The 27,847-nt window shown below is 42.3% G+C and overlaps 1 protein-coding gene across 1 annotated transcript; it reads right to left on the reverse strand.

The window, feature by feature from the left end:
• Positions 1 to 67: 67 nt before the first annotated feature.
• Positions 68 to 27,409, reverse strand: CFAP263 (cilia and flagella associated protein 263). Its single transcript, XM_079907416.1, is given in 10 exon segments — positions 68 to 228; positions 230 to 300; positions 1,631 to 1,786; positions 12,905 to 13,012; positions 17,457 to 17,612; positions 19,989 to 20,069; positions 21,042 to 21,197; positions 23,795 to 23,956; positions 24,939 to 25,065; positions 27,228 to 27,409. Coding segments are annotated over 10 exon segments (1,167 nt in total). The 5' UTR covers positions 27,329 to 27,409; the 3' UTR covers positions 68 to 179.
• Positions 27,410 to 27,847: the final 438 nt, after the last annotated feature.

Here is a 27,847-nt window from a genome sequence, read left to right on the forward strand (position 1 = left end):
GTGCCCTGTGGTTCTTTCAGTGTTTATGGTTCCCGGAGTCAGGCTGTGAAAACACTCCCCGGGGACCGATGTGGCCTGGGAGGTGACCAGCAGCCTGGCTGGAGAATTGGGGACACCAGCCAGCACAGGGAACAGTGAGAGGACCCCATGACTAGAGAGGAGCTGATTACTTTAATGGATCACTTTTTGGTCGGCAGCCGTCGCCTCCCTCTGGCTATTTCCCAGGGGGCAAATTGCCTGCAACTGCTCATTGGTGATTTTCATTTTATTCCAAGCCTTGCGGTAGCCTTTTAAGGACATCTGCAAAAGGGAGAAAGGGGGAGGAGGAAGAAGGTCATTTGGGACAAACGGATTGTGCCTATTCTACCGCATCTAGCCCTGTGATGGTATGGATGACCTCGTATATGGGGCAGTGTCTGCATGCGTGCGGCGGACGCAGGCCACCTTGGGGCATCCAGAAGACTCTTCTAGAGCTTGTCTCTGTTCCATAAAGTGAGAAGTTGCAGGTTCCTTCTGTACTTCTTTGCTACTTCTTAGCCCCAGATGTGATGGGCCCAAGTATGGATCCTAATTTACTTTCCTGCTGCCAAGTGACCACTGGAAGGGCAGGTAAACGCACTGTGGAAAATGGAGCTGGGGTCTAGATGTGAGAATGCCAAGTTTCCCAAGTGACCTGACTGGGTTTTTAAGCTACCCTAAGGATGTCTTAAGTGCCCTCAGTGTGCAACCTGGTCTGTGGCAGTCTTGGTGCTTTCCTTTTTTTTTGATGCCAGCCTATCATTTGCACTTTTCCTTTTTCTCTTCCATGGCTTACAAGGGGCAAGGGTGCTTCTGTGCACACTGTACCATATGAAAAGGCTATGGGGTTAGTCAACATCAAAAACCCATGGCAAATATGTAAATGCATGGAATCGGGTTCTGAGTGATATTAAAATCCATTATTGGGCTTCCCTGGTGGCGCAGTGGTTGAGAATCTGCCTGCTCATGCAGGGGACACGGGTTCGAGCCCTGGTCTGGGAGGATCCCACATGCCATGGAGCAACTAAGGCCCATGAGCCACAACTACTGAGCCTGCGCGTCCGGAGCCTGTGCTCCGCAACAAGAGAGGCCGCGATAGTGAGAGGCCCGTGCACCGCGATGAAGAGTGGCCCCTGCTTGCCACAACTAGAGAAAGCCCTCGCACAGAAACCAAGACCCAACACAGCAAAAATAAATTAATTAATTAATAAACTCCTACCCCCAACATCTTAAAAAAAATCCATTATTATCTCAATTTTTAAAAACTGGCTTCTCCATGTATAAAATAGCAATCACTAAATTATCAATGGTTGGGAGAGGGATTCAGAAGCTTCCAGAGATCAATAAGAAAACAAGCAACTAAAAACACACCATTACTAGAGTCTCTTCCTGATAACCTGAAAAGACTGTCCCTAACAAAAAAAAGGAACTTTAAGGAAGAAAAAAAAAAAGAAGCCGTCTTTATTTTGGTGTAAGAGTCGAAGCAACGGCTGAGATTTCTCACAGGTATTACGTGTCTAAAATCCTGTATTCTTACCTCAGCAAACAAAATCCTAAACAAAAATGTGAGGGCCATAAGATATCGTGGGTCTTGGGACTTCCTGTAACTCACCTCTGCAATCTCCACTTTCCTCTCCCACATCCCGATGGCCTTCTCCAGGTCACTGTTTCGGATCTTCTCCCGGACATACATCATCACCTGTGGCACTCGGAACTCAGACAGCTGCTTCCGGAGCTGTTTGTTCAGAGCCATGGCCTTGGCCTGGTCCTGTGTTGGGAAGGACCAATTAAACGTGGGGCTCCCTGGCAGTTCTAGCCTCCTGGGACTTACTGGCCCTGGCATCTCTCCCCAGTTTCAATGTAGTTCTAAAAATAATGTTTACATTTTCAAAGGAGTGGGTGAAATCACAAGATTCTTTTTCTTTACAGATCGTGACATTTTCGTCCAGTTTAGAAACATTAAGTAAAGTCTAAAACAGTCTTTTACCCTCCCTTCCTTCCTTTCTTCCTTCCTCCCTTCCTTCCTCTATTAAGGAATATGCTTTACTTTTGATTGTTTAGGGGCTTTTTTTGCTTTGGAAAAATTATATATTTAAGTATACTTTGATTAGATCAATTTCAATTCATTTTCCTGCCTTTTTTTTTTGGCAGAATACACATAACATAAATTTTCCCATTTTAACCGTTTTTAAGTGTACAGTTCTGTGGCATTCACAGAACAATTCACATTGTTTTGCAACCTTTATCACCAGCCATCTCCAGAATTTTTTCATCTGCCCCAACTGAACGTCTGTACCCATTAAACACTAACTCCCCAAACCCCCTCCCCACAGGCCCTGGCAACTACCATTCTATTTTCTGTCTCCATGAATGTGACTACTCTAGGTACCTCATATAAGTGGAATCATACAATATTTGTCCTTTTGTGACTGGCTAATTTCACTTAGCATAAATGTCTTCAGGGTTCATCCATGTTGTAGCATGTCAAAATTTCTTTCCTTTTTAAGGATGAATAATATTCATCCTTAAAATAATATAAATAAAACAATATATTCTATTATATGCATATACAACTCACTTTGGTTATTCACTCATCTGGCGATGGACACTTGAGTTGCTTCTACATTTTGGCTATTGTAAATAATGCTGCTACAAACATGGGTATACAAATACCTGTTGTTCAAGTTCATGCTTTCAATTATTTTGGGTATATACCTGGAAGACAACTTGCTGGATCATATGATTATTCAATTTTTTGAGGACTCTGTCTTTTTACATTTCATTTTCAAAAATCATTATACAGTAAAATTAACTAGTCTTTTTCTTCTGAGTGGCTTTTTGAATTAGCATTGTCCTTTTAACAATTGTTTTGAATAGGCAATACATTCAATTCAAATGGTATAGAAGTACACAGTGACAAGCTCCCAACCCACCCCTGTCCCCAGCCACACAGGTCCCCTTCCAAGAAGCATACACTATTTTTAGGTTTCACGCATCCTTCTAGAAATCTATATCCATACAAACATATATGTTTACCTTTCTGACCCAAAGAGTAGCCAATTCTATTCACTTTCATTCATCCAACTTTTTCTTTCCACTCAATACATATTGAAGATTCTTCTGTATCAACACATAAAGAATTTATTCATTCTTTTTAACAGCTTCATAATTTTCCATTGTATGGATGTACTATACTTTAACAGGTCCCCACCAACAGTCACTGAGCTTCTCCATCTCTTGCTATTACAACAAGCAGTGCTGTGCTTACAAATTTTCTGGGTATACATCATTTTGTAAAAATGCAAGTACAATATATCAGTAGGATAAGCTACTGAAAGTGAAATTGCTTATTCTAAGGCAGTGGTTCTCAACCAGAAGCTATTTTGCCCCCAGGAGACATCTGGCAATGTCTGGAGACATTTTTGTGTGTCACAATTAGGGGAGTGCTACTGGCATAGGGTAGGTGGAGGCCAGGGATGCTGCTAAACACCCTGCAAAGCACAGGATGGCCCCCACAACGAAGAATTATCTGACCCGAAACGTCAGTAGGGTCTAGGTTGAGAAACCCTGCCCTAAGCATATGTGTATGTACGGTAAATGGTGCTAACTTGCCTTCTCTTATAATGGTGAAGCCCATTATACTTCTGCAGCAATGTTTGAGACTGCCTGTTTTCTCCATTCTTGCAACACAATCTTACTTTTTCATCTTTGTCAATCTAACAGAGGGAAAATGGTACCTCATTATAGCTTTTATTTTCTGTTCCTTATGAGCAAAGAGGAACATTTTTCATATGTTTGAGATTTTTTAGCTTTTCTGTTTAAATCTTTGGCCCAGTTTTTTCCTATTTTTTGTTAGATTTTTCTTGTTAATTTATAAGACATTTATCTTTTAAGAAAATTAGCTCCTTCTGATATTAAGACTCCTTGGAGAAATGGCTAATTCTAGGACTGGGGCAGGAAATATACAAGAAGAGCCTGGAGCATCTTCTAGTTCCAGAAAGGAAAGAGGTGCTCAAAACAAAACACATACAACAACAATAACCACCCACAAAAATGGGGATATACCAGAGGAACACAGAACCTGACTGAAAGAGCTCTCAAAATCCAACTGGAACAATGGGAGCAACAAAATAAATAACGTTAGATTATAAACCAATATATAAAATTAATATTCATGAATTGATGCTGATATAAATAAATATTTTTTAAAATAAACAAATGGGGTAGAATTGACAAATCTCTCACAGAGAAGAATTCCAAAAAATTTATAACCCCGACTTCTTAAGCGTGGCCTGCACACAGGACCTTCCTTCTAAAGAGTAAAGTCTGAAAAGTGGGAAAGAGTAACTTTGCAGTGGAGAAACCTGTGGAACACCATCTCAGCCAGGTGATCAAAGTTAACATCAGCTATGAAAAGTCTTGTGGACAGGATGCTCCCTTGATATGATGTGATGAAAATAGCACTTTACTTCTGTAGAACAAGGCTACATCCAAGAAAACAAATAGCACAAACACAGGTAATTATGTAGATAATTATAAAAAAAACAGCATAATTGCATACTTTCCTTCTTTTAACTGATTTAAAAAGCATTTTCATAAAACAATATGTATATAATTTTATATTGGACCTATAACATATAAAATGTAATATATTTGACAATAATAGCACAAAAGCAGGCTGAAATGAATCTGTATTTGAGTAGGAAAATAACACCAGATGGTAACTCAAATCTACAGGAAGCAGTGAAGAGAACCACACAAGTGGTAAAGCAAGGTTAATGTAACAAATTCTATGAACATACTGCATCTCCTTTCTTCTTTCAGCTTTTGGATCCCTTCCTCACACCATTTACAAAGTAACTCACAATGGATCGTAACCTAAATTTAAGACCTATAAAAGTCTTAAGAAAAGACATAGGAGGGACTTCCCTGGTGGCACAGTGGTTAAGAATCCACCTGCCAATGGAGGGGACACGGGTTTGAGCCCTGGGCTGGGAAGATCCCACATGCTGTGGAGCAACTAAGCCCGTGTGCCACAGCTACTGAGCCTGTGCTCTACAGCCTGTGAGCCACAACTACTGAGCCTGTGTGCCACAATACTGAAGCCTGTGTACCTAGAGCCTGTGCTCCTCAACAAGGGAAGCCACTGCAACAAGAAGCCCGCACACCACAACGAACAGTATCCCCCGCTCGCCACAACTAGAGAAAACCCTCACGCAGCAACAAAAACCCAACTCAGCCAAAAATAAATAAATAAAATAAATAAATTTATTTTAAAAAAAAACTGGGCAAAGGCCTTGAATAGACATTTCTGCAAAAAAGATAGACATGTGGCCAAAAAGCATATGAAAAGATGCTTCATGTCATCAGTAATTAAGGAAATTCAAATCAAAACCACAATGAAATACCACTTCACACCCACTAGGACAGCATTAAAAAAAACACCTGAAAATAACAAGTGTTGGTGAACATGAACAGAAATTGGAACACTCACACGTACATTTTCTTTTTTCTTTTTTTTTTTTTGCAGTACGCAGGCCTCTCATTGTTCTGGACTCTCCCGTTGCGGAGCACAGGCTCCGGACGTGCAGGCTCAGCGGCCATGGCTCACGGGCCCAGCCGCTCCGCGGCATGTGGTATCTTCCCGGACCAGGGCACGAACCCGTGTTCCCTGCATCGGCAGGCGGACTCTAAACCACTGCGCTACCAGGGAAGCCCCATTTTCTTTTTTTAAGTTCTAGGAATTTTCTTTATATTTCCACTCAGCTTTCATGTATTTCTTTTTCTTATTAGTCATCCATTTTCTACACATCAGTGTATACATGTCAATCCCAATTGCCCAATTCATCACACCACAACCCCCAACCCCTGCCACTTTCCCCCCTTGGTGTCCATACATTTTTTCTCTACTTCTGTGTCTCAATTTCTGCTCTGCAAACCAGTTCATCTGTACCATTTTCTATGCTCCACATATATGCATAAATATACGATATTTGTTTTTCCCTTTCTGACTTACTTCACTCTGTATGACAGTCTCTAGATCCAACCACGTCTCAACAAATGACCCAATTTTGTTCCTTTTTATGGCTGAGTAATATTCCATTGTATATATGTACCACATCTTCTTTATCCATTCGTCTGTCAATGGGATTTAGGTTGATTCCATGACCTGGCTATTGTAAATAGTGCTGCAATGAACATTGGGGTGCATGTGTCTTTTTGAATTATGGTTTTCTCTGGGTATATGCCCAATAGTGGGATTGCTGGGTCATATAGTAATTCTATGTTTAGTTCTTTAAGGAACCACCATACTGTTCTCCATAGTGGCTGTATCAATTTACACTCCCACCAACAGTGCAAGACACTTCCCTTTTTTCCACACCCTCTCCAGCATTTGTTGTTTGTAGATTTTCTAATGCCCATTCTGACTGGTGTGAGGTGATACCTTACTGTAGTTTTGATTTGCATTTCTCTAATGATTAGTGATGTTGAGCATCCTTTCATGTGTTTGCTGGCAATCTGTATATCTTCTTTAGAGAAATGTCTATTTAGGTCTTCTGCCCATTTTTGGATTGGGTTGTTTGATTTTTTGATATTGAGCTGCATGAGCTGCTTGTATATTTTGGAGATTAATCCTTTGTCAGTTGCCTCATTTGCAAATATTTTCTCCCATTCTGAGGGTTGTCTTTTCATCTAGTTTATGGTTTCCTTTGCTGTACAAAAGCTTTTAAGTTTCATTAGGTCCCATTTGTTTATTTTTGGTTTTATTTCCATTACTCTAGAAGGTGGATCAAAAATATCTTGCTGTGATTTATGTCAAAGACTGTTCTTCCTATGTTTTCCTCTAAGAGTTTTATAGTGCCCGGTCTTACATTTACGTCTCTAATCCATTTTGAGTTTATTTCTGTGTATGGTGTTAGGGAGTGTTCTAATTTCAATCTTTTACATGGAGCTAACCAGTTTTCCCAGCACCACTTATTGAAGAGACTGTCTTTTCTCCATTGTATATCCTTGCCTCCTTTGACATAGATTAGTTGACCATAGATGCGTGGGTTTATCTCTGGGCTTTCTATCGTGTTCCATTGATCTATATTTTTGTTTTTGTGCCAGTACCATATTGTCTTGATTACTGTAGCTTTGTAGTATAGTCTGAAGTCAGGGAGCCTGATTCCTCCAGCTCCGTTTTTTTCCCTCAAGACTGCTTTGGCTATTCAGGGTCTTTTTTGTCTCCATATAAATTTTAAGATTTCTTGTTCTAGCTCTGTAAAAAATGCCCTTGGTAATTTGATAGGGATTGCATTGAATTTGTAGATTGCTTTGGGTAGTACAGTCATTTGCACAATATTGATTCTTCCAATCCAAGAATATGGTATATCTCTCCATCTGGTGGTATCATCTTTAATTTCTTTCATTAGTGTCTTATTGTTGTCTGCATACAGGTCTTTTGTCTCCCTAGGTAGGTTTATTCCTAGGTATTTTATTCTTTTTGTTGCAATGGTAAATGGGAGTGTTTCGTTAATTTCTCTTTCAGATTTTTCATCATTAGTGTATAGGAATGCAAGAGATTTCTGTGCATTAATTTTGTATCCTGCAACTTTACCAAATTCATTGATCAGCTCTAGTAGTTTTCTGGTGGCATTTTTAGGATTCTCTATGTATAGTGCCATGTCATCTGCAAACAGGGAGAGTTTTACTTCTTCTTTTCCAATTTGGTTTCCTTTTATTTCTTTTTCTTCTCTGATTGCCGTGGCTAGGACTTCCAAATCTATGTTGAATAATAGTGGTGAGAGTGGACATCCTTGTCTTGTTCGTGATCTTAGAGGAAATACTTTCAGTTTTTCACCATTGAGAATGATGTTTGCTGTGGGTTTGTTGTATATGGACTTTATTATGTTGAGGTAGGTTCCCTCTATGCCCACTTTCTGGAGAGTTTTTATCATAAATGGGTGTTGAATTTTGTCAAATGCTTTTTCTGCACCCATTGAGATGACCATATAGTTTTTCTTTTTCAATCTGTTAATAAGGTTTATCACATTGATTGATTTGCATATATTGAAGAATTCTTGCATCCCTAGGATAAATCCCACTTGATCATGGTGTATGATCCTTTTAATGTGTTGTTGGTTTCTGTTTGCTAGTATTTTGTTGAGGATTTTTGCATCTATATTCATCAGTGATATTGGTCTCTAATTTTCTTTTTCTGTAGTATCTTTGTCTGGTTTTGGTAACAGGGTGATGGTGGCCTCATAGAATGAGTTTGGGAGTTTTCCTTCCTCTCCAATTTTTTGGAGGAGTTTGAGAAGGATGGGTGTTAGCTCTTTAAATGTTTGATAGAATTCACCCGTGAAGCCATCTGGCCCTGGACTTTTGTTTGGTGGAAGATTTTTAATCACAGTTTCAATTTCATTACTTCTGATTCATCTGTTCATATTTTCTATTTCTTCCTGGTTCAGTCTTGGAAGGTTATACCTTTCTAAGAATTTGCCCATTTCTTCCAGGTTGTCCATTTTATTGGCACAGAGTTGCTTGTAGTAGTCTCTTAGGATGCTTTGTATTTCTGCAGTGTCTGTTGTAACTTCTCCTTTTTCATTACTAATTTTATTGATTTGAGTCCTCTCCCTCTTTTTCTTGATGAGTCTGGCTAATGGTTTATCAATTTTGTTTATCTTCTCAAAGAACCAGCTTTTAGTTTTATTGATCTTTGCTATTGTTTTCTTTGTTTCTATTTCATTTATTTCTGCTCTGATCTTTATGATTTCTTTCCTTCTGCTAACTTTGGGTTTTGTTTGTTCTTCTTTCTCTAGTTCCTTTAGGTGTAAGGTTAGATTGTTTATTTGAGATTTTTTTTGTTTCTTGAGGTAGGCTCGTATAGCTATAAACTTCCCTCTTAGAACTGCTTTTGTTGCATCCCATAGGTTTTGGATCATCATGTTTCATTGTCATTTGTGTCTAGGTATTTTTTGATTTCCTCTTTGATTTCTTTGTGATATCTTGGTTATTTAGTAATGTATTGTTTAGCCTCCATGCGTTTGTGTTTTTTAAGTTTTTTTCCCTGTAATTGATTTCTAATCTCAGAGCGTTTTGGTCAGAAAAGATGCTTGATATGATTTCAATTTTCTTAAATTTACTGAGGCTTGATTTGTGACCCAAGATGTGATCTATCCTGGAGAAAGTTCCGTGCACACTTGATAAGAAAGTGTAATCTATCTGGTTTTGGATGGAATGTCCTATAAATACCAATTAAATCTATCTGGTCTATTGTGTCATTTAAAGCTTCTGTTTTCTTATTAATTTTCTGTTTGGATGATCTGTCCATTGGTGTAAGTGAGGTGTTAAAGTCCCCCACTATTATTGTGTTACTGTCGATTTCCTCTTTTAGAGCTGTTTGCAGTTGCCTTATGTATTGAGGTTCTCCTATGTTGGGTTCATATATATTTATAATTGTTATATCTTCTTCTTGGATTGATCCCTTGATCATTATGTAGTGTCTTTCCTTTTCTCTTGTAACATTCTTTAAAGTCTATTTTATCTGATATGAGTATTGCTACTCCAGCTTTCTTTTGATTTCATTTGCATAGAATATCTTTTTCCATCCCCTCACTTTCAGTCTGTATGTGTCCCTAGGTCTGAAGTGGGTCTCTTGTAGACAGCATATATATGGGTCTTGTTTTTGTATCCATTCAGCAAGCCTGTGTCTTTTGGTTGGAGCATTTAATCCATTCACATTTAGGGTAATTATCAATATGTATGTTCCTATGACCATTGTCTTAATTATTTTGGGTTTGTTTCTGTAGGTCCTTTTCTTCTCTTGTGTTTCCCACTTAGAGAAGTTCCTTTAGTATTTGTTGTAGAGCTGGTTTGGTGGGGATGAATTCTCTTAGCTTTTGCTTGTCTGTAAAGCTTTTGATTTCTCCATCGAATCTGAATGAGATCCTTGCCAGGTAGAGTAATCTGGTTTGTACGTTCTTCCCTTTCCTCTCTTTAAGTATATCATGCCACTCCCTTCTGGCTTGTAGAGTTTCTGCTGAGAAATCAGCTGTTAACCTTATGGGAGGTCCCTTGTATGTTATTTGTCATTTTTCCCTTACTGCTTTCAATAATTTTTCTTTGTCTTTAATTTTTGCCAATTTGATTTCTATTTGTCTCGGCATGTTTCTCCTTGGGTTTATCCTGTATGGGACTCTCTTCTTCCTGGACTTGGGTGGCTATTTCCTTTCTGATGTTAGGGAAGTTTTCAACTATAATCTCTTCAAATATTTTCTAGGGTCCTTTCTCTCTCTCTTCTCCTTCTGGGACCCCTATAATGCGAATGTTGTTGCGTTTAATGTTGTCCCAGAGGTCTCTTAGGCTGTCTTCATTTCTTTTCATTCTTTTTTCTTTATTCTGTTCTGCAGCAGTGAATTCCACCACTCTGTCTTCCAGGTCACTTATCCATTCTTCTGCCTCAGTTATTCTGCTACTGATTCCTTCTAGTGTATGTTTCATTTCAGTTATTGTATTGTTCATTTCTGTTTGTTTGTTCTTTAATTCTTCTAGATCTTTGTTAAACATTTCTTGCATCTTCTCTTTCTTTGCCTCTGTTCTTTTTCCAAGGTCCTGGATCATCTTCACTATCATTATTCTGAGTTCTTTTTCTGGAAGATTGCCTATCTCCATTTCATTTAGTTGTTTTTCTGGGGTTCTATCTTGTTCCTTCATCTGGTATGTAACCTTCTGCCTTTTCATCTTGTCTATCTTTCTGTGAATGTCACATGCATACATTTTTTTAATCTTAATCATTTTATTCATAGCAATTCTTGGCACATAAGTATTGTTGAAGGGATTCATGTATGACTACAGGATAGCAGATTCATGGCTGTGAATAAATCAAGTGATTAAGATCTAAGAGTCTGAGCCTGGGTTTGAATTGCTGATCTGCACGTAATAGAGGTGAGACTTGGAACAAGTAAACTTAAGATTTCTGTGTCTGAAGTTATATATACAATGAAATGGGGATAAAAATGTTACTTGCCTCAAGTTTATTATAAGGATTAAATAAAATAAATAACTTTGTGACACATGTACATTTTTGATGGGAATGTAAAATGGTGTGGCCACTTTGCAAAAGAGTTTGGCAGTTCTGTAAATGTTAAACCTAGAGGTACCATATATATAACCCACAGTTCCACTGTTAGCTATATGTCCAAGAGAAAAGAAAACATATAATCACACAAAAACTTGTACATGAATGTTCACAGCAGCATTATTCAAAATAGCCAAAAAACAAAAACAACACAACTATCGATCAAACTGATGAATGGATTAAACAAAATGTGGTACATGCAAGGAAACATTATTCAGCCATAAAAAGAAACAAGTATTGATACATGCTATAACATGAATCTTGAAAATATTATTAAAGTTAAAGGGTCACACTGTATGATTCCTTTTATATGAAAGGTTGACAAATAGCAAATTCACAGAGACAGAAAGCTGATTAGTAGTCACCTATGGCTGGAAGGTGGGAATGAGGTGAGGTGAAATGGAGGATTTCTAATTGGTCCGGGGTTTCTTTCTGAGGTGACGAAAATGTTCTAAAATAATTATGCTGATTGTTACACAACTCTGAATATACTATAAACCACTCAAATGTACACTTTAAATTGGTAAATTATTTCATATATGAATTATATCCCAACAGAGCTGTTTTTTAAAAAGTTAAGAAAATGAAAATATACTAAGTAGTGAATGCTGGGCTTTTAAAAATTGATTTCATGTTTTACTTGTAATCTAATAAATATCATCCCAAACAAAGAAATACCACAGGAATTCTGCATGGAGAGAGCACACAGACTTTTGCTTCACCTTTGTTACCGGCCACTCTGCAGCGAGACCAACTTTTTTGCAAAGGGTACTGGTTCTCCTTCAAAGATATGATGTGGATGCCATGGCAAAACTGAGTCAGATGTAGTAATCCTGTGGCTTTTTGGCCATTGTAGGCAGGTTTGGGGCCACACATGCTGCTGGGGACACTTCAGGCTCATTCAAGGCAATGATAGTAATAACTGAAATAATGGCTTTAAGAGGTTGACAAAGCATCGTCCTTTCTGATTACTGCAACAAGGGCTGTGACGTCTTTTTCACAGACGTGGAAACAGTTCTGTCTAATTCAAAGGCTTGCTCAAGGCTAGAGACTGGCAACACAAACCTGATACCAGGCCTTCTGAATACAAGTCCAGGGTTCATTTTCCGTCACCTTGCCCTCAAAGTCTCCTTTAAGTCATATCCTAGGTGCGTGTAACTGGTGGAAATTCAACTCTATGTGTTCAACAAAATAATGAGAGCACTCAATCCCAATGCAGATATCGGGAGCTCAGATGACACCACACATTTTCACATGGTGACCACAGGCCCTGGAGTGGGCCTGGGACAGAGGTCACAGGTCTGCCATCTGAGCATCTGCCGTACCGAATGAGAGCTCCATGTTTAAAGAGCTTTCTCTCCTTTACACAGAAAGTTATATTTTGCCATGTGTTCTTTTTCTCATATCAGTTACATTATTACATGCATCATACATTTTTTTTGCCAGATTGAATACACTACACTTTGAATGTGGTACCTTATGGGTCACTTAAGGAATTCTTGAGAGTCATCTGGACTCCGTAGTTTCTAGATGATTTCATGATTTCTGACACTAGATTCTAACCCGGCAGTAAAATGCAACACCATGGACTGGAGCCTCCAGGGGCCACTTTCTCATTTGATGGCCCAGAGCTATTTTGGTTTTTATTATCTAGGCTTTTCTACACAAAAACCAAGGTGGCCTACATCGTGGTGAACGCTGACCCGAGCCCTTGCAGACAGAAGGAGAAAAACACCAGAAACAGTATGTTTTACCCTCTCCTACCTCCTCTACTTGCAGGGTTTCTTTTTCAACTTTTTCCAGTAACTCTTTTCTCAACAACAACTCTTTGTCCAGATCGACGGACATTTCCATGGCTCGGTGTAGCTTGCTCTGAAACATAACAACACAGCAAGTCTTGAGCAAAGATGATTGCTTAGAACTATAGGAAGGATAGACATACAAACAGCTCTTTATTAAGCAGGAGACTAGAAGGACCAACCAGGAACTTGGGCCTGCCCTTCTCATGGCTGCCCAGATTTTCAGAATCCTGGTGTCTAAGTGGCAGGGGAGGAGAGGACCTCGGGAGGCTTGTCCTCACCTGCAAAGTAGCCAGATACACCTGGGCCCAAATCCCACCCCACCACTTACTAAGAGAACCTCTCTTAACTAGGGCTAGTTGCCTTGTAGGGTTGTAGAAAGGCTTAAGGGAGACAAACCTGGTAAAGTGTTGAGCACAGTGCCTGACACATGGAGAACCCACGGCAGACGGCCGCCATCACTACCTCACTTGGATGAAGAGGTGGATGCTACTGTGAGCCCACTGTACAGGTGAGGGAGCTGACTTTTAGGGAGGTGAAACAACTTCCCCAGGGTCACAGAGACGAGGGGGAGCCAGGTTTGATCCCAGGCAGCGGGACTTCACAGCCCATGGACTCCACCACTGTCTCCAAAGCCTATGAGGACTGGGCATGCTGGTGCTGGAGAGTTTCTGCAGGAGCTGCTCCACAGCTTCCTGTTGCATCTTTTGCTGCCGCCCCTCACCAGCTCCTCCCTGGCCCCTGCTTCTTAGGTTTGCCCCCTTTGGACCTCCATCTACTAATGGTGAAGAGTCAACCTGGGGGAGTTGGGATGTGCTCTGCTTGGCTGAGGAGGAGGGGGCTGAGGGACAGAAGCCAGTGACTCCAGGGGGCTGGCCAACAAACCCTGAGAACATACCCAGGCACTGGTCGGCAAAACAACCTAGGCCCGGCCACCAAGAGGCCGGCTCACAGCCCTGACGGAGGTACAAGAAGAAATGCCAAACTGCAACTGTGCCAAGCACCAAGAGTGCATGGGCACTGGTCCCGAAGGTTTCCCTGTGGGAAGGGATGCTGGAAAAAGAGAGGTGAAGTCAACTATGTCTAGGTAAGAGGGGTGGGAAGAACATTTCAAGCTAAGGAAAGAGCCTTGGGAGAGGAGGGTCCAAAAGGAGCCGGGGAAAGGAGGGTACTGGGGCAATGCCCGAAGGTATCAAATCTTAGACCCGGCAGAAAAGCCTGGAGCCACCTGCCTGGGGGAACTTAGAGCACCTGGGGCCACCTCCCTCCCCATTCCTCTCCTCTCCAATCCCTTCTTTAAGGCTCATTTCCTGTTCCACATCTTGCATGAAGTTGCTCTTCTGAGGAAAGCAAAAGTGGATAAGAGGCCAGGCAGAGGGGGTCAGCTGTGGGGAAGGGAAGGCAGGACAGGTCTTCACTGCACACCAGCCAGTCAGGTGGGAGAAAAGGAGAGCAGAGGGAAAACAGTCATTCACCCAACAACTTAGAGAGACAGTTAGAGACACAGGGCAGGAAAGAATGGAAGCTCGAGGCAGCCCCTGGCTCTGCTGGGGCGGGGCCTTCAAGGAGGTGTAATGGAGTAATTTGGGATCCTGAACCGGATGATGGTCATTGAGGCAGCTACTTCTGAAAAGGCATGTTAGCTTTCTGTTGCTGTGGAACGAATTATCACAAATTTTGTGGCTTAAGGTAACACACATTTATTATCTCACAGTTTCTATAGATCAGAAGTCCAAGCACAGTGTGGCTGGATTCTCTGCCCAGGGAGCGACCCACCGTGTGGGCCAGGGCTGGGTCTTATCTGGACCTGGGGTCCTTGCCAAGCTCACAGGTTGTTGGTGGGAAGCATTTCCTTGAAGTTGTAAGACCGAGCTCTCCATTTTCTTTCTGGCTGTCAGCAGGAGGTGGCCCTCGGCTCCTGCAGGCCGCCCTCAGACCCCTTCCATGTGGTCCCTCTATCTTCGAGCCGGCAATGGAGAAGTTTTCATCCAGAGAATTCCCTTCATGCTTCAAATCTCTGCCTTCCTCATCCAGAGAAAACTGTCTACTTTCAAAGGGCTCATGTGATTAGGTCAGACCCACTGGGATAATATCCTCATCTCAAGGTCAAGGGTGCCCTCTAATCTAATCTAATCATAGAGCAGAATGGAACCTAATAACAGAATCCGTCGTATCCAGAGCCCTGGGCATTGTGCAGGGGGAATACACCAGGGGGCGGGGAGTCTTGGGGGACATCTTGGAATTCTATCTAACACAAGGCATCACTAGTTTATACACGGATCACTAGTTTACAGTCAGTTAAGAGCGACACCTCAAGGCTGTAGTCACGTGCTTATATTCTATCAGCCTCCATCAGGCAGGGCTTGAAGGCATAGCAGAGAAAAAGGGTTGACTGAGACCCACTCATAAAACTCATAGAAGAGAAGAGACCATGTTTGTCTCCTTCACAGCTGTACCCTCAGCACTTAGCCGTGTGCCTGGCATACCGTAAGTACTCAGTACATTTGGCAATAGAGGAAAATTATTCTATATATTTTAAATGAGGTCTTATATTTGGGTGTTTGACATTTATATGAAAGTGATCCCTCCTGCCACCCTTCCATCCCCTAAACATACACCTGAATTTTTAGCAGTTTTTGACAATACATGCTGAGCACCTGCTTTGGCCAGGCCCTGTCCTCAGCGCCAGGGACACATCACAGACCAGCCAGAGGTCTGTCCTGGTGGTAAGTCACAAAAACTTGCTTCTGAGAGGCGACGCATCGGCCCATAGTCCCCAGTAGAGTCCCCATTCAAACCCAGGTGAGGCCGGACTCTACAACCCACAGTTGTTGGGCCCCGTTTCCCCCAGGAGGCCTGAGAACTGAGACACGGAAAAGTGAGCCTGCTTCTCTCTCAGCCCCTCGCTGTGTCACCTTAGGACTCCAGCAGGCATCTCGTCCCAGCTCCACCATCTGCTTGCTATTATTCTAAACAGGCCTACAGGCATGCTGGCCCCTGGGATTCTGACCGGAATGGCTCCCATTCTGCCCACCGTGGCCTGCGTTGCCGCTGTTTGGGTGTCACAATCAACAGGCACTGTGCATTTAGATGTCCTAAGCAGCGCAAGCCCTGGACCTAGCTGTTGCATTTTATAAACCAGCAGCTCCACTCCAAAGCCCTAGCTTTCCCCCACAAGACCAGACTGGCCCTGTGCCACTCAGTTGATTTCTCAGAATAAGATCAAGGTCCAATGTACCTCGAGGTACATACCACGTACCTCGAGGCTCTCCAGTTGGACACATGAATTTCAGAATGTGAGCACGGCCTTGTGTACACATGTTATGCCAGGGGAAGGCAGTTGGGTGAGGTGGGACACGCACTGGACTAGGAGTCCAAGCTCTGTCACAAACATGTTGCTTGAATCCGGCAATTACTCTGCCTCTTTCGGCCTTCGGTTTTTCATTTGTAAAAGGAAAATGCTGGACAAACATAAACCTAGTCTAAACACATTCGAATTCACATTTTTAAATGACACTGTGTGGGCCAAATGAAGCTTACCTATGAGCTACCTAAGCCCGTGGCCGCTCTTGCCACCTAGACACTAGGCCAGGGGTCAGCAACCTTGCTCTGTAAAAGGCCAGATAGTAAATATTTTAGGCTTTGCAGGCCAAGGGGCAAAATTGAGCATGTTGTGTAATTACCTACACTAACAAGAGAGAAAACAAATTTCCACAAATGTTTTATTGATAAAATTCAAAATAAAATAATCAAGTATAATATTTTGGAATGCAGGTCTACTATTGAGGAGAATGAAATTTCTCAGGGAGAAATCAATTTTGCTTAATTGGGTTTCAAAGGGAGTGTCCTCTATCAAATCAGTTGCAAATGTTCTTCTGTAAAAACCATCCTTAGCTCCCAGACCAGTGGGCAGGATACACGGGCCCACAGTTAGCTATTGCATCAGACAGCTGCCAGCAGGGTCACCAGGCAGCCTGGTCTGCCGAGGACAGGCCATGCTCATACCCACAGTTTCTGCTTAATTATCAATAGTGCCTCTTTCTCTACAAAAACGGTTCTGTGTGGATGAGGAATTATTTAGTAGATTTCTGCTTTATAGCTAAGATGATTTCCTTTGCAGGGTTTTAAGCAAGGAAGTGCTTTCACACACTAAATTAAACAGGGCCCTAAATGTGGCTGGTTATCAAAACTCACTGTGCATAAAAATCATCTGGGAGTTAAGGAAAAAAAAAAAGATGCATGGCCCTCACCCCCTAATTCAATTGGTCAGGGTTGGACTAGAGAGTCTGTCTAACCTTTAAAAAAACAAAAGGCTCCTTGGATGGTTCTAATGCGCAGCCAGGATTGTGGGGACATCCGGAGTATTTCAGGAGACATGGCTTCGTCGGGAGAAATCAGAGAGCAACAGGGGAATGAAGGACGCCTAGGCTCTCAGTGAAACAACAGTGGTGCCCTAGTACCTCTCTGTGGCTGGAAAGGTAGGCACAGGAAGCCCGGAGGACCAGCGCGGACCTTACTTTGTACGCGTTAAGGATCCGCAGGGTGTTTCTGGATACCAGCTTCAGCTGGATCAGTTCTTGATTCCTTGCTTCAATTGTCTTTAAAAACTGAGCATTCTCGATCTTCAGCTGCTGAAAGTCAACATCGTGGAGGGCCTCTCCCACCTCTTCCTTCTACAGCTCAGAGAGAGGAAACGATGTGAGGTTGTGACTTCTGAATGTATGGCTCGCACCTTGCAATTCCTAGTGAGCTTTTGGAAGTCAGTCATCATTCAGTCATTCAACAAACTTGGATTGGGGATCTGCTTGGTGCCAGGCATGGTGTTAGGTCCAGGGATAGAGATCTGAGTAAATATGATACTCCCATACTCAATGACAGTTCACAGACAGGTCATAGCGTGGTGTAGAGGGACACACAGGGGCAGAGGGCAAACAGAAGCCCCTCAGCCAGCCCAGAAGAGAATAGAAGGCTGGGTCAGGGAGGCTTTCCCCAGGAAGTGGTGCCTAAACAGGGCTGTGTAGGAAGAAAGGCCATTTAAAAGTTGTTTTTAACCTGGAAAACCCAGGACAAGCAGCCCATAAACGTCCTTCCTTTGATCCCATGACATTTCTGCATGGGGGGTGTATCAGTGCACCGGGTTCACTCCCCAGCCCTGGTCCCACCTTACCTGCCCCACCAGGTCTGTGCCATCTTACATTTGTGGTACACAAGAGCCAAACTCAGGTCTGTTCCCCATCCCCATGTGCTACTCATGCTGTACTACCTCCTAGAAGGCATCTTCTTCCCTTTTCCCCGAAACAACAGAACAATTTCCTTAAGCCCCAACTGACCCACCCTCTAGCTCAAATGCTCCCAGCCCATCTTCCACACCAGAGGGCAAGCCCTCCCTCCCCGCAGGCTCCTGAGGCTGTGGCTCCTGGTCCCTGCCACTGTTTCCTCTGTATGGCAGTTATGCATCCATGCCTTTTCTCACCATCACCACTCCCTGCTAGCCTGCGAGCCTGCGAGGGCAGGACCACATCAGTGTCATCTCTGTGTAGCAATGGCTTTCAGGTTAAAGGTCATCCATCTGCTTCCCCTCTCACGCTTCAGGATGCCTGAGCTTGCATGAAGTCCAGAGAACTAGGAACTCAGTATCAGGAGGCAGCTCAGCTGGGGCCACGTTCTTTCTTACGCTGAACTCAACTCTCCTTGGCTGACACTTTCACCCCAACCCAGCTCCACCCTGGGGGCCCTCCCAAGCAGTATGTTCTCTTCCCCGCAGCGACCAGAGCACTCGGAGTCAGCAGCCATGGCTCTTGTGGGCTCCTCCTCCTTGGCCCCATCAGTTGCAGGTCCTCTGACGTGCTTTCTCTCCCCTTGCTCTCCATTCCCTCTCCTACGTGGACTCTAGTTTACAGATTCTTTCACGTGTGGCACTCTCCCTGAGACACAGTGCTCCAGGTGGGCTACTCAGAACAGAGTGCAGTGAGACCACTCTTTTCTGGAGGGCACTGTGGAGTGCAGCCTAGGCTGCAGCACTGCCCCCAGCTGAGCGGACTTTATCAGCTTCTCCATGACTAAGCCACCCAGCACCTGTGCAGATATTTGGGAGGATCAAAGTGGAGGACCTTACGTTTGTCCTTAGTCACCTCATGTGTTAAAGTTGTCCCAGCCTGTTGAGCCTTTGGGATCCCAAGTCAATCAAGCAGTAACTCCCAGACATCTTAATTCTCCTGCCCAACTCTGTGTCACTGACAGTGGCCACCTCTGATGCACATGCATCAGCACCCATATAATGAATTAATAACAAAAATATTGAGCTAAAAGAGGATGGAGCTATGTAACCACTTTCTAGAGGCCCTGTGCCATGTCTGCCTTACCGCCTTTAATCAGGAGCCTTTAAGGTCAGCTGTTCAAAGACTTACCAAGGCATACTACTAACTGTGCCACCCGGCCACATTCCCCAAAAGGGTCAATAAGTATGTCATGAGGGTCTTTTAAATTCAAGCCAACTCCATCTACAGATTTGCCAGCACAGAAACTGTATTAGTTTCCTGTCGCTGCTGTAACAAATGACCACAAATTCAAGGGTTTAAAACAACATAAATGTATTATCTTATAGCTCATGAGGTCAGAAGTCTGAAATGGTTCTTTGGACTAAAATCAAGGTGTTGGCAGGGCTGCATTTCTTCTGGAGGCTCAAGAGGAGAATCTGTTTCCTTGCCCTTTCCAGCTTCTGCAGGTAGCCTGCATCCTTTGTTCACAATCCCTTCCTCTGTCTTAAAAGTGCATCACTCTGACCTCTGCTTCCATTACCAAATCTTCTCTGACTCTCATTCTCCTGCCTCCCTCTCATCAGGACCCTTGTGATTACATTGGACCCACTCAGATAATCTACAATAAACTCCCCATCTCAAGATCCTTGACTTAATCACACCTGCACCATCTTTATGCCACGTAAGGTAACATACTCACAGACTCCAGGAATTAGGACGTGGACATCTTTGGGAAGACGTTGTTCTACCCACCACAGTAACCTTAAAAAAAAGAAAGACAAAGCCACATACCTGCCTCAATTGTAAAAGCATCTTTTTCCTCTGGACTTTGAGAGAGGCATTTTTCAAACATAATTTATCCTTCATATTATCCTGAAAAATAAAAGCAAATTTTAATCCATTGCTCTTCTTCTTCCCTGTTGGCTTGAAAAGTTGGCAGGTCTGGGGCTGCAAAACTAAACCTTGAGCCCTAACATTCAGTCACCTTTTTTTAAGTCTTTTATGGCTACTCAAGCTGGTGTTGCTATGGTATTTTACTCATGACCAAAAAGCAGAGGAAACTGGGTCTGCTCCATACAAATTTTCTATTGATTTTAAATTCAAGATAACTTGGGTATATCTTTAGGTATAGGGGCCTTTACTGACAAAATGATTTATGATTCTTTGGTCTATTATTCTCTTGGTAATTTACATAATTTTTATTACACATAGCATGTTACAGTTAGTGACTCTACCTATCTCCAGGATCCAAAGTTTGACATGCTACAAAACCTTTGGAAAAGAAGGAGCATTTTATGTCTCATTCTTACAATAATGGAACTCAAAGAAATTAAGATTTACTTGTCGCATGCCATGTAGTCACCTGACTAGATAGACTCACACCTTTCTCAAGATAACATCAGATCTTGAAACAAACAGCAAAATACAGTAAGTCGCCTACATACGAACGAGTTCCATTCCGAGAGCGTGGTCGTAAGTCCAATCTGCTTGTACGTCCAACAAAGTTAGCCTAGGTACCCAACCAACACAATCAGCTGTATAGTACTGTACTGTAGGTTTATAACGCACGTTCACATCTTTGACAGTTCGCAACTTGAAGGTTCCTATGTAGGGGACTTACATACGGTCTGAGATACTATGAATATTCATCCTGCCTGACTGATTTTAGACTTGATAAACTTGCATTTTAAGACACACATGCTGTGAGGGACACAAAAAATCTGCATATGTGGGCAGCGTTTACAGTGGACCAAATGGAGTGGGGCTGCCTCACGTGGGCCACTTCTGTGTCATCGTTCTATGAATCTATTTCCCCTTCTAAGCTCTAACCTCCTGCCCACTCACCCTCCGGCGGTTCATGTCCTCAATGTACTTCATCACTTTCTGAGTGGCCAAAATACTCCCTTTCTTCTTGGATATGGTCTTTAGAATATCTTTTTCAAACTCATGCACTTCTCTCTGAACTTCGGTCCACCGAATTTCAGCTTCCTCAACGATAGCCTGGGGGAGCCAGCACAAAGAGAGAACAGTTTACAAAATTTCTCAAGGATATAGCCGTCTAAGGAAACCTACACGTATTGGGTGACCTATTTGTGTCCCAATGCATAACGTTTCTTCTTAGTCTTAGAAATATATCCTTAAGATACAAATTGGACAATACGAATATTATTATTTAAAAGCATGCCTCAAAAAAGTTATAGTCTCGATATAAAGGGGAAGAACAAACAAAAACAGGGCCTTGGGACTTCCCTGCTGGTGCAGTGGTTAAGAATCTGCCTGACAATGCAGGGGACACGGGTTCGAGCCCTGGCTCGGGAAGATCCCACATGCCGCAGAGCGACTAAGCCCATGTGCCACAACTACTGAGCCTGGGCTCTAGAGCCCGCGAGCCACAACTACTGAGCCCTCGTGCCACAACTACTGAAGCCCGCACACCTAGAGCCCATGCTCCGCAACAGGAGAAGCCACCGCAATGAGAAGCCCGCGCACCACAACGAAGAGTAGCTCCCGCTCACCGCAACTAGAGAAAGCCCACGAGGAGCAATGAAGACCCAACGCAGCCAAACATAAATAAATTAAAAAAAAAAAAAAAAAGAGGTGATGAGGGTAGATTTAAAAAAACAAAAAACAAAAAAAACAGGGCCTTGAGTATCTCCAGAAATATGTATTTCCATATCTGAAACATTATTTATCCATTAAAAATTATAACATTAATATAATATCATATATATATAAAATATCTGGAAGGCTATATGCCAAAACATTAACCACAGTCATATCTGGAAAGATGGATTAGTGGGGAGGCAAAGAAGCACTCTGTAATTTTAAAAAAGATGCTATAAATGAATCTATGTATTGATATGGAAAGATATTATTAAGTGAAAAGTATGGTTTATAAAATAATATGATACCTTTTTATAAAGAAATTCATACACACATAGAAAATAATATAAATTCTAGGAGAAAAATACAAGAGCCAAATACAAGTCTTAGGTGGTAAGACTGTGGATGTTTTCAAATGTTCCTCTTTTAGCTTACCTGTATGTTTAAATTTTGCTACAACAGAGATTGTCTTTAAATAAGAAAACACAAACACACATACATTATTTTAAAGAATGAAATGAGTAGCTGCAGAGCAAATCATCTTTGTTCAGGCTTTTTCACTGGGCACCAAGAAGCAAAAGTATCTTCCTTCTCCGGCTGGCGTCTGGCCCCAGCCTCCTCCCTTCCCATCATCTTCACAGGCCAGAACATCCATCCACATTAAATGCTACTTCCTATGCATCGCTCTTCTGCTCAGTTATCCTCACTGGGGTCCTGATTTCTAAGACATCAGAGAGAAGCCCCTCTGCTTGGCTTTCAAGGTCTCACAGCCCTACTCGACCTGATTTCCTACCATAGCCCCCAAAGCACCCTCTTCTCTAATCACACCAGCCTCCTCAAGGTCCTAACTTGCCATGTTCATTCCTACCTCCACTTCCTTGTTCATGTCATTCACCTTACCTAGGGTGCCCTTGTCTTCCTATTCCTTAAACAAATGCCACCATTCTTCAAGGCCATGCCAAGTCCTATGTCCAGCCCCACCTCCTCAACACAGTCTTCTTTGACCACTCTAGCCCACATCGTGATGTTTAATCACACAGTCTAGCATGGCAGGACAAAGCTACCACATCCTGACCTCCTTTAACATGTTAGAATTCAACGATGCATGTTTGGAAAGAGAAAGAAGAAGAGAGGGGAAAGGGCAGGAGGGAGGGAGAGAGGGAGAGAGGGAAAGAAGGATAGGTTTATGCAGTACAGATGATTCTATCAATGGAGACATGAGTCCACTGATCCATCTCTTTCAAGGAAATGAGTGTGATTCTGTGCGTGCCTCCATTTAGAAATGGAAAAAGTTAGAAATAGAACAGAAATATCTATTTTTCATACAACATGGCTACCAAATGCAAGCCAACAACTTCATCCCATGGGCAATGAAGTTAACAGCGATGTTTCTTCTCTGGAGGAAAACTGATTGCAGTGGCCTCCAACAAGACATGAACCATGGTCATGGATGCTGCATATGGAGGGTGACAAGGGATTTTTCACCCAACTCACTGACTTAAACCTCCAGCCCATTTTATTATTAAGAAATTATTATAAATTTTAAGGGCATTTATGGTAATTATGGTTATGGGTTTTTTTTTTAAAAGAATCCATATCTTAGAGACATATATTGAAATATTTACAGATAAATATATGTTTAAGATTCACTTCATAATAGCCCAGTGGCCTATTACGAGGGGGAAGTTGGTAGGGATACGGAGGGAACAAGAGTGGCCATGCATTTATGACTGTTACGTGTGGGTGTTGAATACATAAGGGTTCGCTGTGCTAGCTTCTCTACATTTGTGTATTTTGAAATTTTTCATCTTAAAGAGTTTAAAATTTGATATCTCCTCAAGCAGGTGGTAAGTTCCTTAAAGGTAGGTCCTCAATTTATCTTACCCTACTTGTGTTTCTCTCAAAGCACCAACAGTTGTATGAACATACTATAGGTACTTCTTGCTGAGGCGGAAACGGGGAGCCCAGGGAGGACAGCCTATAGGAAGGTATACCTCGTGATGCTGCAGGTCCCTCTCGGCATTTGCCCTTATGTGCCTTATTTCACTCTTTGTGTCGTCCAGCTCTTTTTGCACAAGCTTCAATTTTTGGTCCACGCTGAGGCCTGTTACACGTTCCAGACTTACGCGGGATTTGGATCTACGCCTGCCTCGTAACTGTAACACAAGAAAAACAAAGCCATTGTCAAATAGGAATTGGCAATAAAGCAGCCTAAGGTGGGCATCGAAACGACCACTCAGGCCTGCTAGAAATCGCTCTGAATGACATCCAGAGAGAACCAATTCAATGTGAAAGGATTCTGGATATTAGGCCTGAGGTGATGTTCATTTCACAAGTCAACCTAAGGCACCGTGCCAAATACTTCAAAGGCCTATGCTTGACAATGAACTGAAAATAAATAAGGGAAAGTGTCTTGAGGGTGGGAAAACCATGAACCTGCTATAGACTAGCACTCAAGTCAGTGTCAGAGAAAACCTGGAGCTCAGTGCTGCCCAAACTGAACACAGAAGAGAAACTGCATCGGGGGCCACGGTGTTCAGCAAAAACCAAAAAGACAAGAATTTTGGATTTCCTAGGCATTGAAGCCAAAGGGCAAAAGCAGGTGGCCCAGGGAATGTGTGGACCTGAAGATGACATTGTTTGGCCCTCAAAAAAATAGACCTATACACAGTTTTAAATTAAAAAGAAATTAATTACCCACATTTGAAAATCAGAGGTTTCTACCAAAATAATCCAGATTTCCAGCTTCTCTTGAAAAATCAGCTGCTCTGGCAATACCAGGTTGTCTGGCTGGCCCTTTTAGATGAGGGAGGAACTCTCCAGTGCCCACACCAGGCCCATCTTCACTCCTGTCTGTGGCTGGCCAGGCCTTGTACACGTTTGGGTCCCCAGAATGAAGGGAGTTATTTCAAATTAACTAAGATATTCTGTGAGGGTCAATCCACTGTGAGTTGAACCTGATTCCCTTCATACTCATTTGAAAGAGAAACCTTGAAGGGGAAGGAAGAATCAAAAGTAGAACAGTGAGAAAGTCATATGCCACTTGGCCAAGAGGGAACACCAAAAATGGACAACAAACACCACTTGCATCTAAAGGGACAAACAGAATAAAAGAATTCTTAGATCTCTCTTGTGTACCTGTGCAATTTCTGCTCCTGACATTCTAATTTCTGATAATTGTGAAGGTTGCTGGTCCCTGGGCTCCAATTTATTGTAATATTTTTCAAACATCTCTGTCTCAGTTTTGAGAGCAGAGTTTCCGTGGCTGCAAGACAGAAGGTGCCTAAGTAAGTTCCACCAATAGGAGTTTAAACCCCAGATAACTAGTATTTAACACTTACTAGCTTTGTATGACCTTTTGCAAGATATTTAACCTCTTGGTGCCTCACTTTCCTCATCTGTAAAATGGGAATAATAACAGCACCTATCATCGAGGGTTGTGATAAGAAATGCAAAGACTTTGGGTCAGTGTCTGGCACACAGTAAATGCAATTTAAGTATTCTATATATTTTTAAAATACATCTAATGAGCCACAAAATTCAGAGCACTGGGATTACAGGCATACTTTAGGGATATTCCAGGTTCAGTTCCAGACCACCTCAACAAAGCACATATTGCAATAAAGTGAGTCATATAAATTTTTTGGTTTTCCAGTGCATATAAAGTTATGTTTATATTATACTGTAGTCTACTAAGTGTGCAATAGCATTATGTCTAAAAATATATATATACCTTACTTTGAGAACTTTATTGCTAAAAAAATGCTAACCATCATCTGAGCCTTCAGTGAGTCATAATCGTTTTGCAATAGTAACATCAAAAATCACTGATCACAAATCACCATAGCAAATATAATAATAATGAAAAAGTTTGAAATATTGCAAGAATTACCAAAATGTGACAGAGACACGAAGTGAGCAAATGCTGTTGGAAAAAGCAGCATCAATAGACTTGCTCAATGCAGGGATGCCACAAACCTTCATTTTGTAAAAAACACAATATCTGCAAAGTGCAGTAAAGCAAAATGCAATAAAGTGAGACATGCCTATATATTTTAAATTGCTACAAGTTTCTTCTTCAAGTATCTTCTAACCCATTTGTGAGTTTCCTTCTGAATTACTACTGAATTCTTGAAATTACACACATCCACAATCTTCAGAGGTTTTTCCTTTAGTTTATATTTCTTGCCTCTTTCATTTCCAGCACGCAATGGATGAAGCATCCACTAGAAGTCTATTATAAATGGTGGAAAAGCTTTGAATAGATGGTTTTTAAACAACTAGAGATAATAAACCTAGCTTATTCTGTATATGCCAAGATTATGACCCTTTTAATTTATGTAACGTACATGTATGCTCTAATATGAGTGTGTATAATACACACATATGTATGTAAATGTATATATGAGAGAGAACAGCTCTGATATTTGCATACATTATTGAGCTGAATATCTGTTTATTGAGCTGAAAACTCTGTTTGGCTGAATTTTAAGATTAGTGGGAAAGGATCAACAGAAAAGCCCAATATATCAAAGCATCTTTCTTTTTCAGCATATGTCATGTTCCCAATGTAGGCTGGGGAGTTACACCCGAGTCTTAATCTTAGCACTACCACTGACTAGTTGTGTGACTGTAGGAAAGTGACTTAACTTTTGTGTCTGTTTCCTCACCAACCTTCTAGGGTTATGGGCCATTCTATAAGGTAATATATGCAAAATACTTGGCACATAATAAGCACTCAAAAGATTGTAGCTATTTTAGCAATAATACCTCAATTCTGACCTAAACTATTTATAAATATATTGAAGTAACACCTATTCAGCTGCCAGGCCAGGATATTCTGTGTGAGACCAGTAAGTTGTACAATTAACCTCAACTACATCATGGAATCTTGACATCCAATTTACTTGCTATAGTAGATACTAAAACAGACTGCTAAAAATACAGAATATTGAGCTAGTCCTTCTTTGCTGTCCACCTCCATGCTTATACTCAGGTTCAGATATAAGTTGTTTCATACTAAAAACATCTCAATAGCCTCCTTTCTATCTGCTGCCACATTAATTTTAGCATAGAATCTTAGCATTGGAAAGGGGCTTAGAGGTCACCTGGTCCAAGCTGCCGCCGCACAGTAGAGGAGCGGCTAAGCACACAGTGTGGCACCAGACAGACCCACCAGGCTGAAGCTCTGGCTTCACCAATTACCCTCTGGGCTTCGCACCACCTTCTTTTTTTGGCTCCATCAGTGGCTTGATACCGCCATGGCAGTGGAAACACGGGAATAAAGAGCAAAGGTAAGCGCCTTCCCCACTTTGGGGGTCTCAGTTTCCTCAATGTTCAATGCGGGCTAGGAGCATTCGGTGCTGGACCACGCTCCGGGCCCACACGCTGAGGAGGGACCGCCCCCAGAAGCCGACAGGCTGGTACCTGAGCTCTTCCACCAGCCCACACAGCTGGGTAACAGGCAGCTCGCTCTCATCCTGGGCTTGCGCCTCGCTGGCAGTAGTCTGAGAGTCCTCGTCCGTCATCACTGCCGAAGCCACCCTCGTCAAAGCCCCTTGTTAATGCCGAGTGTGGCCGAGACCGCCGTGGAGCGAGCGGCCACGCGTCACTCTGGCTGCGACCTAGCAGTGCGTTGCCACGGCGACCCGACGCGTGCGTGGAGGGGCGGGGCTTCGGAGGCCCCGCCCAGCGCTCCCGCCCAGCGCTCCCGCCCAGCGCCGCGCTGACCAGCGCGAGGTTACCGGCCTTGGCTAGACACGTAAGTGCGTTCACTGTTCACTTTTTCAACAATAATTCTTAAAATGATGATAATAACAGCTACTGTTTGCTCAGCACTTACTATGCCCTTGGCACCGTGTTAAGCATGGTTTATGAAAATCCTTGCAGCAACCTTGTAATAGTATCTATTCTTCTCTTTTTCCAAACTGGGAAACTAAGACCCAGAAAGTTCATTTGATTTGTCGGAGTGTCCTGCTTCTTGCACCTCACTGTGAGGCCTCTACTCTGTTCGCCACCTGGCACCTCATACATATTCACTGTAGTTT

Source organism: Stenella coeruleoalba (assembly GCF_951394435.1).
Source record: "Stenella coeruleoalba genome assembly, chromosome: 20".
Taxonomy (NCBI): Eukaryota; Metazoa; Chordata; class Mammalia; order Artiodactyla; family Delphinidae; genus Stenella; species Stenella coeruleoalba.